The 15,176-nt window shown below is 43.5% G+C and overlaps 1 protein-coding gene and 1 pseudogene across 5 annotated transcripts in view; both read left to right on the top strand.

The window, feature by feature from the left end:
- Positions 1-14,675, top strand: part of LOC102918495 (zinc finger protein 175) — a 36,264-nt gene extending 21,589 nt beyond the window's left edge. Inside the window, exons 6-8 of one of the 4 annotated variants that reach the window (XR_013052829.1) lie at positions 5-131; positions 11,073-11,230; positions 12,080-14,675. Coding sequence is in view for 1 of the 4 variants with exons in the window: in XM_076576703.1 (XP_076432818.1) it covers positions 5-21 (17 nt within the window). In the remaining 3 variants the exon portion in view is untranslated. Of the gene's footprint in view, positions 1-4; positions 1,588-4,217; positions 6,195-11,072; positions 11,231-11,317 lie in introns of those variants that run through there. The other 3 variants (XR_013052826.1, XR_006070536.2, XM_076576703.1) reach the window with 3 other exon arrangements.
- Positions 4,937-6,194, top strand: LOC143274291 (uncharacterized; annotated as a pseudogene). The gene is made up of 2 exons (XR_013052851.1): positions 4,937-5,804; positions 6,108-6,194. The product of XR_013052851.1 is annotated as an uncharacterized LOC143274291 (transcript).
- Positions 14,676-15,176: the final 501 nt, after the last annotated feature.

The following is a 15,176-nucleotide window of genomic DNA, read 5'->3' as shown; positions in this document are numbered from 1 at the left end:
ACAGAGATTGGTGTCATTTGATGATGTGACCGTGGACTTCAGCCAGGAGGAGTGGCAGCAGCTGAACTCTGCCCAGAGACGCCTGTACCAGGATGTGATGTTGGAGATCTACAGCCACCTCTTGGCAGTGGGTGAGCACAGCTGGCCGGGGGTCCAGGATGAGCTCCATTGAGGATTTCCTTCTTTCCCTTTGCCAAACATGGTGGGACATCAGAAGTATTTAATGATTTTTGCCTAGGTAGTCCTGAAGTGTAATTCCTTTTGGGTACCTAAATGTTACACTAGGTTCAGTGGGAAATGTTGACTTCATTGGATGAGCTAGAACCCAAGAAGCTACTGGTAAAGAAATAATTTTTAGAAGTCTGACATCCTTCCGATTCATAGGGTATGGCAGTCCCAGTGTAGAGGTCTTCTTCAGGATTAAGAAAGGAAAGAAGCACAGATGGGGAAGGCTGAGTTCGCAAACCAGAGGTGTCAAAGTGAGTGACCATCACCCAGGTAGAGGTGGATTAGCGTTCTGGGGCCATTATCAGCCTACTTTCTTGCCCAATGGACATGTAGGTTGTTTCCTACTTCCAAAATCTACAATTGGTGCCAGATGCATTATATTATAACTACATCTTGTGGGCCACAAGAATATATCATAGAGATTCAGCTGTGTATTAAAGCTATTCCTTGATCAGCCAAGGGCCTGTCAAGAGGCAAGCCATTTATTATGAATATTTGGTGCTATCCAGCCTTTAATATTTCAGCTGTCTTCTACTATGAAATTCTTGCATGGACAAATATTTTCAGACCTGCTGAACTTCTAGGTAACTTCCCTGCTGGAGCCAGTACCTGGATAAGGTCAGGTAAGCAAAGACAAGCTGGCGGGAGATGCATACATAGCTTTGCTTCTTGTGCAAATGAAGCTCAGACCATCCCCCTGACCTGAGGCCTAGCGACTCTCCAGAGCAACTGACTGAGAACAAAAAAGGTTTTTACATATCTAGGTGAGAGGTAGAATAACATTCCTGAGGAGGCAGAGAACCTCCTGCCCAGGAAAGGAAGGGCAGGCATTTTCTGTAGAAACAGATAGAATGGCATGGCGAGAGAAAAGAGAGGAAGACAGAGGTTCTGTAGAGGTAAGCAGATCTCAGATAGAGTTTTCTGAGTGCCAGGAGTAGAGAGTAGCAGAGATGGAGAAAGAGGATACAGAGGATGAAGATGAGGTTGGTAGTGTAAGAGTTTAGTCGTTAGCAGGACTGTGAGCTACGGAGCTGGACAGAATTGAAGCTATGGAAACAGGATTTCATCCCAGAGAAATATAGTAGTCAGATACAGAGCTTGGTGTACCTAGAGTTATTCCTGCCCTGAATGCCTGTTGGAGCTGTAGCTGTACAGATAGAATTTGTCTTAGAGGAGTAAAGTTAACAGACATAAGAACATAGTGTACGTAGATTTTTTTCCCCTCAGATGTCTTATGCCAGATGTAGCTAAACCCCAGACTCCTGGGTACTCCATAAATACAGATGTGGGGCCACTGTAAAACTCAGTCAGAAGTGGACATTAAGAACTAGTCAGCAGCCAGGCAGCAGTGGTGCACATTTTTTTTTTTTTTTTTTTTTGGTTTTTCAATACAGGGTTTCTTCTCTGTGTAGTTTTGCACCTTTCCTGGGACTCACTTGGTAGCCCAGGCTGGCCTCGAACTCACAGAGATCCACCTGCCTCTGCCTCCGAGTGCTGGGATTAAAGATGTGCGCCACCACCACCCGGCTGTGGTGCACATCTTTAATCCCAGCACTTGGGAGGCAGAGCCAGGTGGATCTTTGTGAGTTCGAGGCCAGCCTGGTCTACAGAGCAAGATCCAGGACAGGCACCAAAACTACACAGAGAAACCCTATTTGAAAAAAAAAAAAAAAGACCAACCATCTTCTTTGTGGAGATCAGGGTGCCTGAGTTGATTAACTCAACCTCATCCTCCTTGTGATCCATGAAGAGCCTCAGGCACAAACACAGAAGGACAAGATGTTTGCACATCTTGTCAGTCACCTTGGACAGCAGGCACATTGGTTTACATATCACCCATGTGATATATAAATAGGCTTGTTTTTCTAATTTTATTTTTCTAAGAGAGCACCTCATTTTATGTCAACTGACTCAGTTTCCCATTTGTGCATACTTTTTGCATTATTTTATCATTTTGTGGCCATGAAGTTTTGTCTTGTTCATTTTTTTCTTACATTCACTGATGCTCTTTTCTCTACTGGATCTTTCATTTTCCCGGATGTCCCTATGGCCATGCCTTCCTGTGGGAATTGCTTCAAAGGACCCAATCACACTGAACATCAAAATTGTATTGTGATGATTCCTGTGTTCATTCTGCAGTCCTGGTGCCAACACTGTACCTGCTGCTATGTTTAGTTGCTTGGAGAACCATTTCCACAAGACAACCTCCTTCTTTAGTGTGTGTGTGTGTGTGTGTGTGTGTGTGTGTGTGTGTGTGTGTGTGTGTACAAGAATGCCAAAGGTTCATGTGTGGAATTCAGAGACAGCTTACAAAAGTTGGTTCTCTCCTTTCACCATTTGGGTCCTGGGGATCAAATTCAGGTTGTCAGGCTGTTGAGCCATCTTACTGTCCTTCCCCCTTACTTTCTGAGACAGAATCTCACTGAACTTTAACTTTTGTCACATTGATGTTAAGCCTGAGGACACTATTTTTGGATGGATGGATGGATGGATGGATGGATGGATGGATGGATGGATGGGTGGGTGAATGGGTGGATGGATGGGTGGATGGATAGATAGATAGATGGTGGTAGATAGAGAGATGGATGGATGGGAAGAAAGAAAGGAAGGTAGGAAGGAAGGAAGAAAGGAAGGAAGAAAGAAAGAAATTAATGAATTTCCAAAAATAATATTTTTACCTACTTTAGAAGGAGATTTTCAATATCTGTTTATAGAAACTCAAAGGAAGAAATTCTAATCCAACTAATGGTAGCATGAAATGGGGAGAACATTAACCTTGGTATCGTTGTTCTGTTTAATGAAGGGCTGCCTGAAATACAAGCCAACATGAAGGTCTGGAGAGCAATTGCTTTTGAAATTTAGACACAGTGATCTTACCCCAGATGTTAGGTGACACTGGAAGTTAGTTTTCAGCACTTGGTTGTGGGTACTGCTCCATGAAGCAGTTTTGAACTGGAACAAAGGAGCAGACAAAGCAAATTTAATTGTGGGTAGAGAATATGAAGAAACTGTTTAGAGTAAATTGGATATTTCCATGTCCACATGAGTAAGATATATTTGAGAGTTACAGAAAAGCTTTTCAGCATGGCGCAGATAGGTTACATTAGACATAAAAAGTTAGAGACACTCTAAGCATATGTCTGGGGATACGTAATGTAAGATCAAGAGCATAAGCAAAGCCAATATATGTGTGAAGTTTCTGTTTAAGAGTGAAGGTGTAGCTGGGCATTCAGTTACTTCGGCAATGGCAATACTTTGGAGGTGGAGGCAGGAGGACCAGAAGTTCAAGGTTACCCTCAGCACACATTTAATTTAAAACTAACCTACACTACATGAGACCTTATCTAAAAATACAAACAAATAAAATAATGAAACTGGATCTACTCCTAAGGGTAGAGTGGCTGTAGCATGAGTAAGACCATGGGATCAATTCTCAACAACACAGGACAAAAGAAGGAAAAAGGCAACAAAAATCATAAGCACGAGAAATGGATAAAGGATATTAATTTGCATTTCTCCACAGCTAATGAAATCCTCTGCTGTGACCCCCTTCTTCACCCTTGGTTCTGTTCTAAGAGTGCCCTGTACTTGTCTTTTTCCTGCATTACTCTCCCTACTACATCTAAGAATCCGTGTCCTCTCTATAAAGTTGACTTGGTTGCGTTTCTCCAAACCTGATCTTCCTTGCAGAGGAGCAAGGTGATTTTGGCCACTCCCTGAAGCAGTCTATTCTTCAGTTTTTTAACCTCTTAAAAAGTAAGAGTGGGTATAGTTGCCATAGTTGATATGTCCATAGCATAGTTGCCTAACACTTGCTGGGTGCTGTAAAGATGAGTGTCTGACATACGGCACAGGTTGTGGGATGTTCTGCTCATTGTTCTCAGCAGCAGCAGCATTAGTATCTGATTCAGATTTCTCTGTATTCATTCTATGTGATTCCTTCTCCATCCTGTTATTGTGCCTACCTCTTCATTTCTTTCTCTTCCTAGAAGGGGAATCTGGGCCTGACACTCCATCACAGGAAGTTTCTGAGAAAGTTTCAGTTCAAAATGATACAGCAAGGGAAGTCACAAGAGGTGGTTCACGGTGTTGGGTTTTACAAGAGCTGTGGTAGGATATTGGCCCTACAAAGAGAGATCAGCAAAATCAGATCCCACCTTTGAGTCCTGATGCCTTCTTCAATAAGAAAATACTGAGCACAGACAGCCTATGTGAATGTAAAGAGCCTGGGAAACCATTGCTTTGGTGAGCTGTTGTGTTCCTACACAAGAAGGACTTCCAAACTGTTCATTTGCAAAAGGTTTTGACCCTGAACTAGAAGCAAATGGTCAGAATCAAAACAGCATCACCAAACAGCTTAATGACACTGTTGCATCTGCTCCACTCTTCACACAAGGCTCTTGTAATGCTAAATGTAAGCTTGCTCAAAGGGAGAATGCATACAAAGGTAGTTTGGAAAAATTAGTCATGAACAACCACTTAAGCAACATGGAAGTCAGTCTCCGGAGAAACCACTTGAGTGCACTGAATGTGGAAAGGTCTTCAGTGGCAGGTCAGCTTTTCATAAACACCAGATAACACACACTAAGGAGAGACCTGCTATCTGTCACACATATGGAGTAGCCTTCCTCAGGAGATGTGAATTGACATCCCATCAAGGAACTCACATAAGAGAGAAGAAGCTTCACAAATGTCCTGACTGTGGGAGATGTTTCACTTGCATAATCCAGTTCACAATGGGGAGAAGCCTCATTCATGTCCAGACTGTGGGAGATTATTTCATCGCAAATCCCACCTGCAGGTCCATCATCGAATTCACACTGGGGAGAAACCTTATGAATGTTGTGACTGTGGGAAGTCATTTGGTAATAGAACCTACTTGAAGATACATAATTGAATTCATACTGGTGAGAGACCTTATGTGTGTTCTGCAGGTGGGAAGGCCTTCAACCAGAAGTCAGTCCTCAGCACACACCAGCGAATTCGCACAGGAGAGAAACCCTGCAAATGGAGTGACTGTGGGAAAGCTTACTCTGCTAAGGCCCAGCTCTAAGTGCATGAAAGAATTCACACAGGAGGGAAAGCCTATGTGTGCACAGAATGTAGGAAGGCCTTTAGCGACAAGTCAGGTTTCCATACACATAAGATGACTCATACTAAGGATAGGCCTCGTATGTCAAAAATGTGGGAAATAATTTCTCCAGAAATCAGAGTTGACATCCCATCGTTAGACTCACATTGGGGAGAAACCTTATAACTGTCAGGACTGTGGAAAATTGTTTAGTAAAACATCCCATCTGAAGGTGCCACATTGCAGTCACACAGGGGAGAGAACTTATGTGTGTTTTGAACATGGGAAAATCATCTTCTGGAAATTATCTCTCAATCTACAGCAGAAAATTCATACTGGAGAAAAACACCACATATGTAATGAGTGTGGGAAAGCCTTTAATCAGAAGTCAGTACTCAGAATGCATCAGAGAATTCACACTAGTGAGAAGCCTTACAAATGTAGAAACTGTGGAAAGCCTTGACTTCTAAGAGCCAACTCTAAGATCACCAGCAAGTTCACACAGGTGAGAAACCATGTGTGTGTCCCTCATGTAGGAAGGCTTTCAGTAGCAGGTCATCTTTGCAGAGACATTGCTTAACACACTAGGGAGAGACTGTCACAAATGAGAAAAGCCCTTCTTCTAGGCTTTGTCAGCATTGCCATTGGCAGCAGCCACATTGGAGAGAAGCCTTAGGAATGCCATTGCTGTGGGAAACTGTTCCACAACGCATAGCAAGTTTGAGGAGAATTGTTACCGTCACAGCAACTGTGGTTAGTTATTTAGCAATGCATCGCAACTAATGGTGCATCATCAAATTCATTACAGCTGATACTGCATTTTCAATTTGGAAATATCTTCCATTGGAGATTTCATACAGCAGAGAAGCCTCAAAATACAGTGGCTATAAAAGTTCTCCAGTTATGCATCACTGAGTTCACATGTAAGAGAAACCCCTTGTGTGCACTGATTGTAGGAAGGCCTTCCATCAGAAGTCAACATTTAGCACACATCTGAGGTAAAACTTTTCATTGCCACGACTGGGAAGTTCTTAAGTGATGCATCCTGACTGAGCATGGTTTTATAACAGTACCTTATGTACTGAATGTAGGCCTTCAACAACAGATCAAAATGCAATAGACACCAAGCAACTCATAGCAGGAGCAGTTCTTGGGCCAGTTCCCTGGGGCGGGCCAGCCCCCACCATTATTTACCCCAGGGACTCTTGAAGAATGAGGGATAAGAGACTTAGTTAGAAATAGAGGGGAGAGAAATAGAGAGAAAACACAGGATAGACTCGAGTGGGCCTGGATCCTTATCCAAACTTTAGTCCAAAGGTCTATTTATAGCAATGCCAAGGGGTGGAGCAAAAGCCCTCCCCCCCCTTGCTAGTTACAGTCAAGTGTAGACGCTTCCAAACACCTGGTACCCAGGCCCATGGTCCAATCAACCTCTTATGCAGTCCTGCTGGGTACAGCCACTAGGAAACCTAGGGGCCTACAACAGGTCCCTCTTTATATTTTAAAAGAAAAAAACTCTTGATGCAACTGTGTCAAACTTAAAGACTAACAGGTTAACATAATTCTAACAAATATTGCTATACATAGTTACAATTCTCGCAATCTTACATCTTAAAGCAAACTCTTAATCCTACAAACCTGCTCTCAATCTACAAACCTACTCAACCTTAATTTCTACAAACCTACTTTCAACTTACAAACCTACATTCAAAAACAATTTTCTAATAGAACTATACAAAACATAACATTAATTCACTCAAGTAACACGAAAATATTTTTTAAACTAAATATACTGAGGAATATTAACACTCCCCCGTTTTTTTAAACTCTATTTAAACAGTTCCATTTTTACATAAACAGTTCCATAAGCAGTTCATAGGTCATCACTGTTGATAGAGTCTATACATAAGTAAATTCAAACTGTCCCATTGTAATGAAATCGTTACTGTCCATTTCATTTCTTAAGTCCAAAAGTTCAAAAAGAGTTCTGGTACCAGACTTCTTTTTTCAATTCTGAAGAAACATTTCTCACAAACCAAAAACTTTCTGCAGTTAACAATTCCAGCCCAAACAAGCATCTCTGTGCAGTCAGCAAACAGAAACTGGAAAACTTTTGTTGCTGGATGTATCAGGCTTTTACGACTTTCACAGTCCAATCTGTGCCTCCCATAAGCAGCCATTCCTGGACTCCTGTGTCTGCTAGGAGCTGAGCGGTTGCTTTCCCACAGCAACTCTGGCTCTGGGAGGAAAACCTAGTTGCTAGGAACTGCGGCTTTCTTGGACCCCATTACCTGTTCTAACATAGTCAGCATCCTGGGTCCTGGAATCCTCTGTTCGCTGTCCTGTTGGATCAACGAATGTAGCTTCAGGGCAACTCCATGATTCAAGTAACATCCTGCACCTCGGCGCTGGAGCTCCGACTGCAGTCAGTCTCGGCAGTTCCCACAGAACCCGAGGCTGGCTGTTCAGCCTGGAGTACTCAGCTGCTTGTCAGGCACCGACACCATTCTTCTCTCAGCCTCTGGAAGTAGTCTGGTCTCTGAGGTCTCACTGTTCGCGGTTCATCTTTTCCGAGGCGAAGCAAACCACTGGGCTCTCTCTGCTGTTCGCCTTTCTCACAGTGTAGCATCTCAAAGGCTACAGAACCTTGCTGTTCACCTTTCCCACAGCGCGACGTCTCTGCTGGACTTTCCAAACTGCTGCTTGCCGTTAGCCTGTCTCATAGCTTAGCTTGTTCATTTTTCACCGTGGCTTTCTTTTGGTAGAAAGCCTGTAGACCCTCGTGCATCTGCCACCTGCATGGCGCTGATGCCTTGAGGGTCTCAGCTTCCGAGACCCTCTGGCTGCTAGCTCTTGCACTGGCTCTTGGCGACTGCTGCTGGAGAAGCTATGATGCTTCATGGATCTCAGATGTGGACACGTGGTTGCTATTTTCTGAAGCTGGCAGTCTCTGGAGCTGCTGCTTGTTGTTATTGGTGGTTTCCGGAACTGCCAAGTCTGCTATGGATATTGTTTTCCCAGGCTGGGAAAATCTATTCTTCATATCTTTAGACCTAAAGCCTATATATTCTAAACCTACATTTTTCTTACTAAATCTATGACCTATTTAAAGCGGCATTCTGCAGGACTACTTTATAAACCTTACCCAAGTCTCATTCAAACCTTCATAATAAACTTACATTCTATAGGACTACTCTACAAACCCTAAGTCCTATTCAAGCCTTTACATTTCTTATTTAAATTTACATTCTATAGGTCTACTTTATAAACCTTACCTAAGTCTTAGTTACATTCTATAGGACTACCTTAGTAAATATACTTCTTGTTTGTTTGTTTGTTTGTTTGTTTTTCCAAGACAGGGTTTCTCTGTGTAGTTTTGTAAATATACTTCTTATACTACCTTAACAAATATACTTCTTATCTTATTTAAACTTACATTTACAACTAACATGGCCATTTATTACTACATGTCTTAAAAAAATTCTATAGATCTATTCAAACACCTAAGGATTTTTTAATACCTAGAAGAGATTTAGAAAAGATATCTAGGAGAGATTTCTTAACTATTATCATTTTACATATAATAGAACTAACTTGACATTAAAGCAAACATCTACAAGGTATTTCTTAACACCTAGAAAAGATTTTTTTAGTTAAGCTATTAACACTAGAAGTAAGCAAATCATTTCTAAAGTTCAGAGTTTAGTCAGCTTTGATATTATTCTAAAAGTTCTTGAAAGTTTGAAGCAAGATTTGTCAACACTGGGATTTAGTGAGTACTGTTGCTATGGAGTTGCAACACTTGTTGCTAGGGAGCTGTAACATTCTCGGAACAAAGCCACACAAAGTTACCTTTCTAGCCAAGCTCTCTCAGCCATTCCGAACCGGCAGAGATGTGCTCTCAGCGGTAAATGGCTTCTAACTAGAGGCTGTCCCTTTACCCAAATTCATAACAGCTTCCCTGTGCCATAATTCAGACAAACGTTTCTGTTACAGCAGAAAAGCTACCATAAAGCCTCATCTTAGGCTGAGGTGAAATTCCCATATTGAACTGCCGTGAAGCTCTTAGCAAAAATTTCTTGCACAGCTATTAGACCATATAAGGCACTGTTTCAAACTTGCATTGATATTACATTTCCCAGAAAGGCTTTCGGGTACACTTGCAAACTTTCTGGTTCCCTTTACAGAGTTTTGCTTTTGCAGTGGGAGATTTTTCTTTCCTAAGCTTGCTTTAGAATGCCTGTGTCACCACTTAACAGGTATACCGCTCTGCTTAGATATTTTCTCTGACCCAGTTCCTGAGCAGTTTTGTATCCATTTGTCTGCACACCCAGGCTGCAGCGTATTGCCTGAGGCAAAACCCTTAGGGCTTCACTCTGGGTCAGTGAGGCAAACCAAAAGCATTTGTTTCAGAAAGGTCCTTTCTCTGATGGAAAAGAAAGCTTCTGTCCTGGATAGCTCCCTGTCCTGTCCCTGCCCGGCTCCTTCCAGATAGGCAGTGGCAGCTTGGCTTCCCTGCCTCATCAGGCCCTTGCCTCAGGGGAATTTTCCCGTCCAGGTGAAACCAATTTTTCCTTACAGAAAGCAAAACTGAGGAAGTTCTGAAAGGCTTTTGAGTTTTTTATGTTTTTCCCAAGAGAAAGAAAGACCATCAAGTTTTCCCAAATCTTCTGTTCTCTAAACTTTGGCTTCTGTGGCTAAGGGGGAACGAATTCCCGGTTACAATGTTGCACTGCTGGCGGAGCAGAGGATTTTTGTTTCCATCTGCACCGGCTGCAGGGGGATTCTCTTTCCTCTGCTGCTTGGACCTAGCATTTTAGCTGACACCAGGCCAAAAGCTTCCATAGGAATCTTTTTTCTACCCAATATGCTCAAAGATGATATATATATATATATATATATATATATATATATATATATATATATATATATATATATATATATATATTCTGCCCATTAAGTTCAAAGAAGATAGATTTTTTTTCTGCCCATTAAGTTTAAAGATGATGGATTTTTTTCCCAGTTTGCGTTCATAGCCCCCAACGTTAGAAGATTGAAGACTTAGTTTCTTTGTCTAGTTGCCTAACTTATCTTAAGTAAATTTTTCCTACACTATATTGCTACACTCTACCTTCCTAATTTTTCATAAATAGGAGAGAGAGAGAGAGAGAGAGAGAGAGAGAGAGAGAGAGAGAGAGAGAGAGAGAGATCTATGGAGAGAAATCTAATGCTGTAGCCTTGCAGTATTTCACCACCTGCCTATACACCCGAGAATAAAATACCATTGCCTTCATTTTTTAATTCCTTATTGGCATGCCTACACATGCAACACCCCCACAATCCTTTCGCCAAGTCCTAGGGTTATTTTTTCCTTTTTATCTTTTTCTTTGTCTCTGTTCAGGCACCATCTGTAGAGGATCAGCACCCACCATTATTTACCCCAGGGACTCTTGAAGAGCGAAGGATAAGAGACTTAGTTAGAAATAGAGGGGAGAGAAATAGAGAGAAAACACAGGATAGACTCCAGTGGGCCTGGATCCTTATCCAAATGGGTCCAGAACTTTATTCCAAAGGTCTATTTATAACAATGCCAAGGGGTGGAGCAAAAGCCCTCCCCCTTGCTAGTTACAGTCAAGTGTAGACGCTTACAAACACCTGGTACCCAGGCCCATGGTCCAATCAACCTCTTATGCAGTACATAAGGGTACAGCGACTAGGAAACCTAGTGGTCTACAACAGTTCCCTGAACCCAAAATGATTTTATGTGTTGTAGGCTCAACCTCAGACATCAGGATATTTGGACTGATTCTCTTCACTGACATCCACAGAGTTGACCTGGCTGAGGTTGGAATAGATACCCTCATTTGGAATTTCTGAGCAAGAGACGTGGACCAACTCTTCTCTCACCTTTGGGCTGTCTTGTATTAAGAGGTACAAAAAGGCGCAAAGCTACACAGAGAAACCCTGTCTCGAAAAACCAAAAAAAAAAAAAAAAAAAAAAAAAAAAAAAAAAAAGAGGTACAAAAAAATGAGATGAAGTCTGGATGGGTGATAGTTTTGCTAAAGGAATGCCCCCACAACTGACACTTGTACCCCCAGAAATGACCACAGGAGGCCCCGTGGTGTTCTGTTCTCGGGACACCAGGTCCTTCCTTCCCTCTGCAGTCCTCTCACTTCTATGAATAGCACTACAGGGCGCAGTCGAGTCCCTGGCATGCAGCTTTTTCTGTTGCAGATGCCACAGAGGAGAGGCTAGTCCAAAGCTACTCGGTGCCATGCTGCTTTGTGAAGGGAGTAGCTGCCCTGTGCAGATGTGTGCCCACTTTTCTTCTAGCCTAGCCCCCTCCAAGCCCACCAGTGAGCTGTGGGGCTCTAGGGAATAACTCAACATTTAGAATTATCTGTTGTGATCTGTACAGTGGGGCTCATGTTTAGATCAGACTTGACTTGTAGTGCTTGAACAGCATGTATAGATAAAGGTATGTCAAGCTCAGCATTAGGTGCTAAGACTAGACCATGTTCTCACAGCTCTAGTGTCCAGCATGGAGATCACACACCACTTGTATGTGTTTCTGCATGTTTTCCCCCACCACTGAGTACTAGGAAACCTTGGTGGTTTCCATTTTAGTGGTCTTCTGTATAATGTATCCTTGATGTGCCTGTCTGTACAACCCTCTATCACACTAGTTTGATGAGAGCAGGGCTCAACTCCTCTGTTGTGCCCCTTAGCACTAGGGATCCAGAACTGAGTACCTGACCCTCACATCCTCCATGTTCTAGGGACTGTATGCTTATCCAAGGAAGAGAAGACAGGACTCGAGAAGCGGGTTAGCATTTTTCCCCAGCCAGCCATACCTCAGATAGGCACCACAGGTCCCCAACCCTGACCCAGCAACCAAAGAGACACATTTATCTGGACTATTTTCTCCATGGTTGAACTAACTCCAAGGAATGTTTCTTGAAAGGTGAGGTTGGTTGTAATCTTGGAGTTGTGGGGACAGCTGACATCCAGTAGGCAGCAGGCATCCCCTGCTCACAGACCCAGAGCACAGATAATATTAGGTTCCTGGCACAGCCAGACTCCAGGGCTTCTGGGATGTGGATGAGGATGTGAGAGGGTGACATGCAGGATCAAGAATGGAACCAGGTGCAGAAAGCCCCTGATGTTCTGCGCTTAGCCAGTTCTAGGACAGGGTTCCATACCAGCCTTACAGTACAGCTCCTGTGACCTCCCAGAGCCTGTGACTTTCCTGCTACATGCACAGACATCTGCTCCAGTAGTTCCATGTGAAACTACTACTACTACTACTACTACTACTACTTCTCCTCTTCCTCTTCCTCCTCCTTCTTCTTTTTTCTGCCTCTTTTCTTCTGCCATTATCTCCTGTGAAACTCTGGTATCCACAGAGAAAAGGTGGAATTTGCCCTGGGCAGTGTGATTATGGTCACCAAAGTCTTATCCTATCAATCCTTGCGTGAATCAGTTGCCAGAGACAGACACAGTGCAAAATAGAGGCATGGTATAGGATGATCAGTGGGGCTCAAAGAATGGAATGGTTGCTGTTTCTGATATTTAATGGGGAATTATAGATTCCATGTCAGAAGCCATGTGGGGAGATGAGGCTTAGCTTGACTCAGAGCCTGTAACCCCTGTTCCCAAGCCCACTCACCTGCCTGGAACAGGCCCATCAGCATCATGGCGGGAGGTGTCTGGGTCCTGGGCTCTTTGTATGAGGGATGACCACAGCAAGGGCTTACTGTGGGGCTGGAGATGCTGTGAGAGAGTCCGAGTCCTTGTTCATAGAAGGCAAACCCCCCATCCACAGGTGGCAAAACCATATGCAGGGAATAGAAAGACACCTCAGAGCCAGAGGCCAGAGAGATGTTAGAGGCATTCTTGGAGAAGGAGTAAAGAATATGATCTGCTCCCACCTCACACTTCTCCGGATAGTGGGGTCTGAATCAGACATTTTTCCTGATTCACTAGCTGTTGATAGTTTTTTAAAGATCTTCAGACTGTCTTGAGAGTCCCTTCAGGAATCTCTGAGGTTTACCCAGGCTTGGGAGATGGGACAATGTGTGAGGACATTTTATTTCTTACACCTTGTGGAAGATGTGGTTGAGCTCCTTCCATTTATTGGGTGGAGCTCACACTGTACAACATTCTACAGCACACAGGGCCTCACCAGTCAAAAGTCATCAAGCCTCAACTGTTATCAACAAGTATCAACAACCTCAGAAGCCCGAGAGGTGCTGCAGTAGACCCTGAAGGCTGTCAGATTCACACGGATGAAGGTTCAGTGTGGGGATTTAGGAACATAAAAGATAGTAGTGGTCGTGGGTGAAGTGTTGAACGTTCCCTCAGTCAGCATTTACTGTGGGCTGGGGCTGAGACAGATGCAGGAAATGCTACTGATGCCCTTGGGGTTCTGCCCATGCTGGGAGAGCCAGACAAACGCCCCAAAGGGACAGGCCAGGGGGCTGGGCTATGTCGTGATTTCTTCTGTATTACAACATCCCATCCTGGAGCAAAGCTCCTGAAGACTTAGGAAGTTTTGATGGGAGGCTCATCCAGACCTGGGAAGTAAAGAACACATAAGTCTTCGGAAACACCCGAACCTGATCAGATACACAATGTGCCTTCCTCCCTAAGCTGATATAAGCAGTAAGGACTGCCGAAACAGCCTAGCCAAGCTGCTTGGAAGAGACATTCTCCAACCCGTGGAATGACCTGCCCAGCATACAGTAAGTGACGGTTGCAGTTTTTGTGAACCAATGCCCATTCGGGAGTGGGCTTTCAGGGATGCATTGCTTTTGAGACACTTCTCCTGTAATTAACCCCAATAAACGCGCTGGTTCACCATGTTGTACTCTGGTGTGTTGTTGTGTTAACCTGCCGTCAGCTCACCTATTGGGTGACCAGGCATTTGTCATACATGTCTTGCCAGTTTCCTGTGGGCACACTGAGCAGGCTATACATGGTTTCTCCTCTCAGAAAACAAGAGAATATTTCTGGGTATGTGGCTCTGTTGTGGATGGGCAGTATGGAGAGATGAGGTAAAGACCCATGTGATAGAACAAAGATTAAAAATATGGGTTAATTTTAGTTGTAAGAACTAGTTAAGTTATACAGCCACTTTGGAAATCAGTATGGTGGTTTCTCAGACGACTGGGAATCAATCTACCTCAGGACCCTGCAATACCACTCTTGGGCATATAACCAAGGAATGCTCAATCACACCACAAGGACACATGCTCAATCATGTTCATAGCAGCATTATTTGTAATAGCCAGAACCTGTAAACAACCTAGATGTCTGTCAACTGAAGAATGGATAAAGAAAATGTGGTACATATACACAATGGAGTACTACTCGGCAGTAATAACAATGATACCATGAAATTTGCAGGCAAATGGATGGAGCTAGAAAATATCATCCTGAGTGAGATAACCCAGACTCAGGTTAAGTCTACCAACATGGACAAACATGGTATGTACCCACTTATAAGTGGATACTAGATGTAAAGCAAAGGATAACCAGACTGTACCCCACAGCTCCGGAGAGGCTAGCTAACAAGAAGAACCCCAAGAGGAACACATAGATTGCCCTGGGAAGGGGGAATGGATGAGATCTCCATGAGTAAACTGGGCATGATCAGGGCAATGGAGGGTAGGGGATAGGGGATGAGAACATAAGGGAACAGGATGGTTGAGCTGGAACAGGGATAGAGGGGGAAAGCAATGAAAGAGATACCATGACAGAGGGAGACGTCATGGGGATAGGGAAGTTCCCAAGGAAACTACTAGGATGACCCCACCTTAGACTACTAGCAATACTGGAGAGGGTGGGTGCCTAAACTAGCCTACCCTGGTAATC

The sequence above is a fragment of the Peromyscus maniculatus genome, chromosome 1 (genome assembly GCF_049852395.1).
Source record: "Peromyscus maniculatus bairdii isolate BWxNUB_F1_BW_parent chromosome 1, HU_Pman_BW_mat_3.1, whole genome shotgun sequence".
In the NCBI taxonomy this organism is placed as follows: domain Eukaryota; kingdom Metazoa; phylum Chordata; class Mammalia; order Rodentia; family Cricetidae; genus Peromyscus; species Peromyscus maniculatus.
This window is presented reverse-complemented; position numbering and strand designations above follow the sequence as displayed.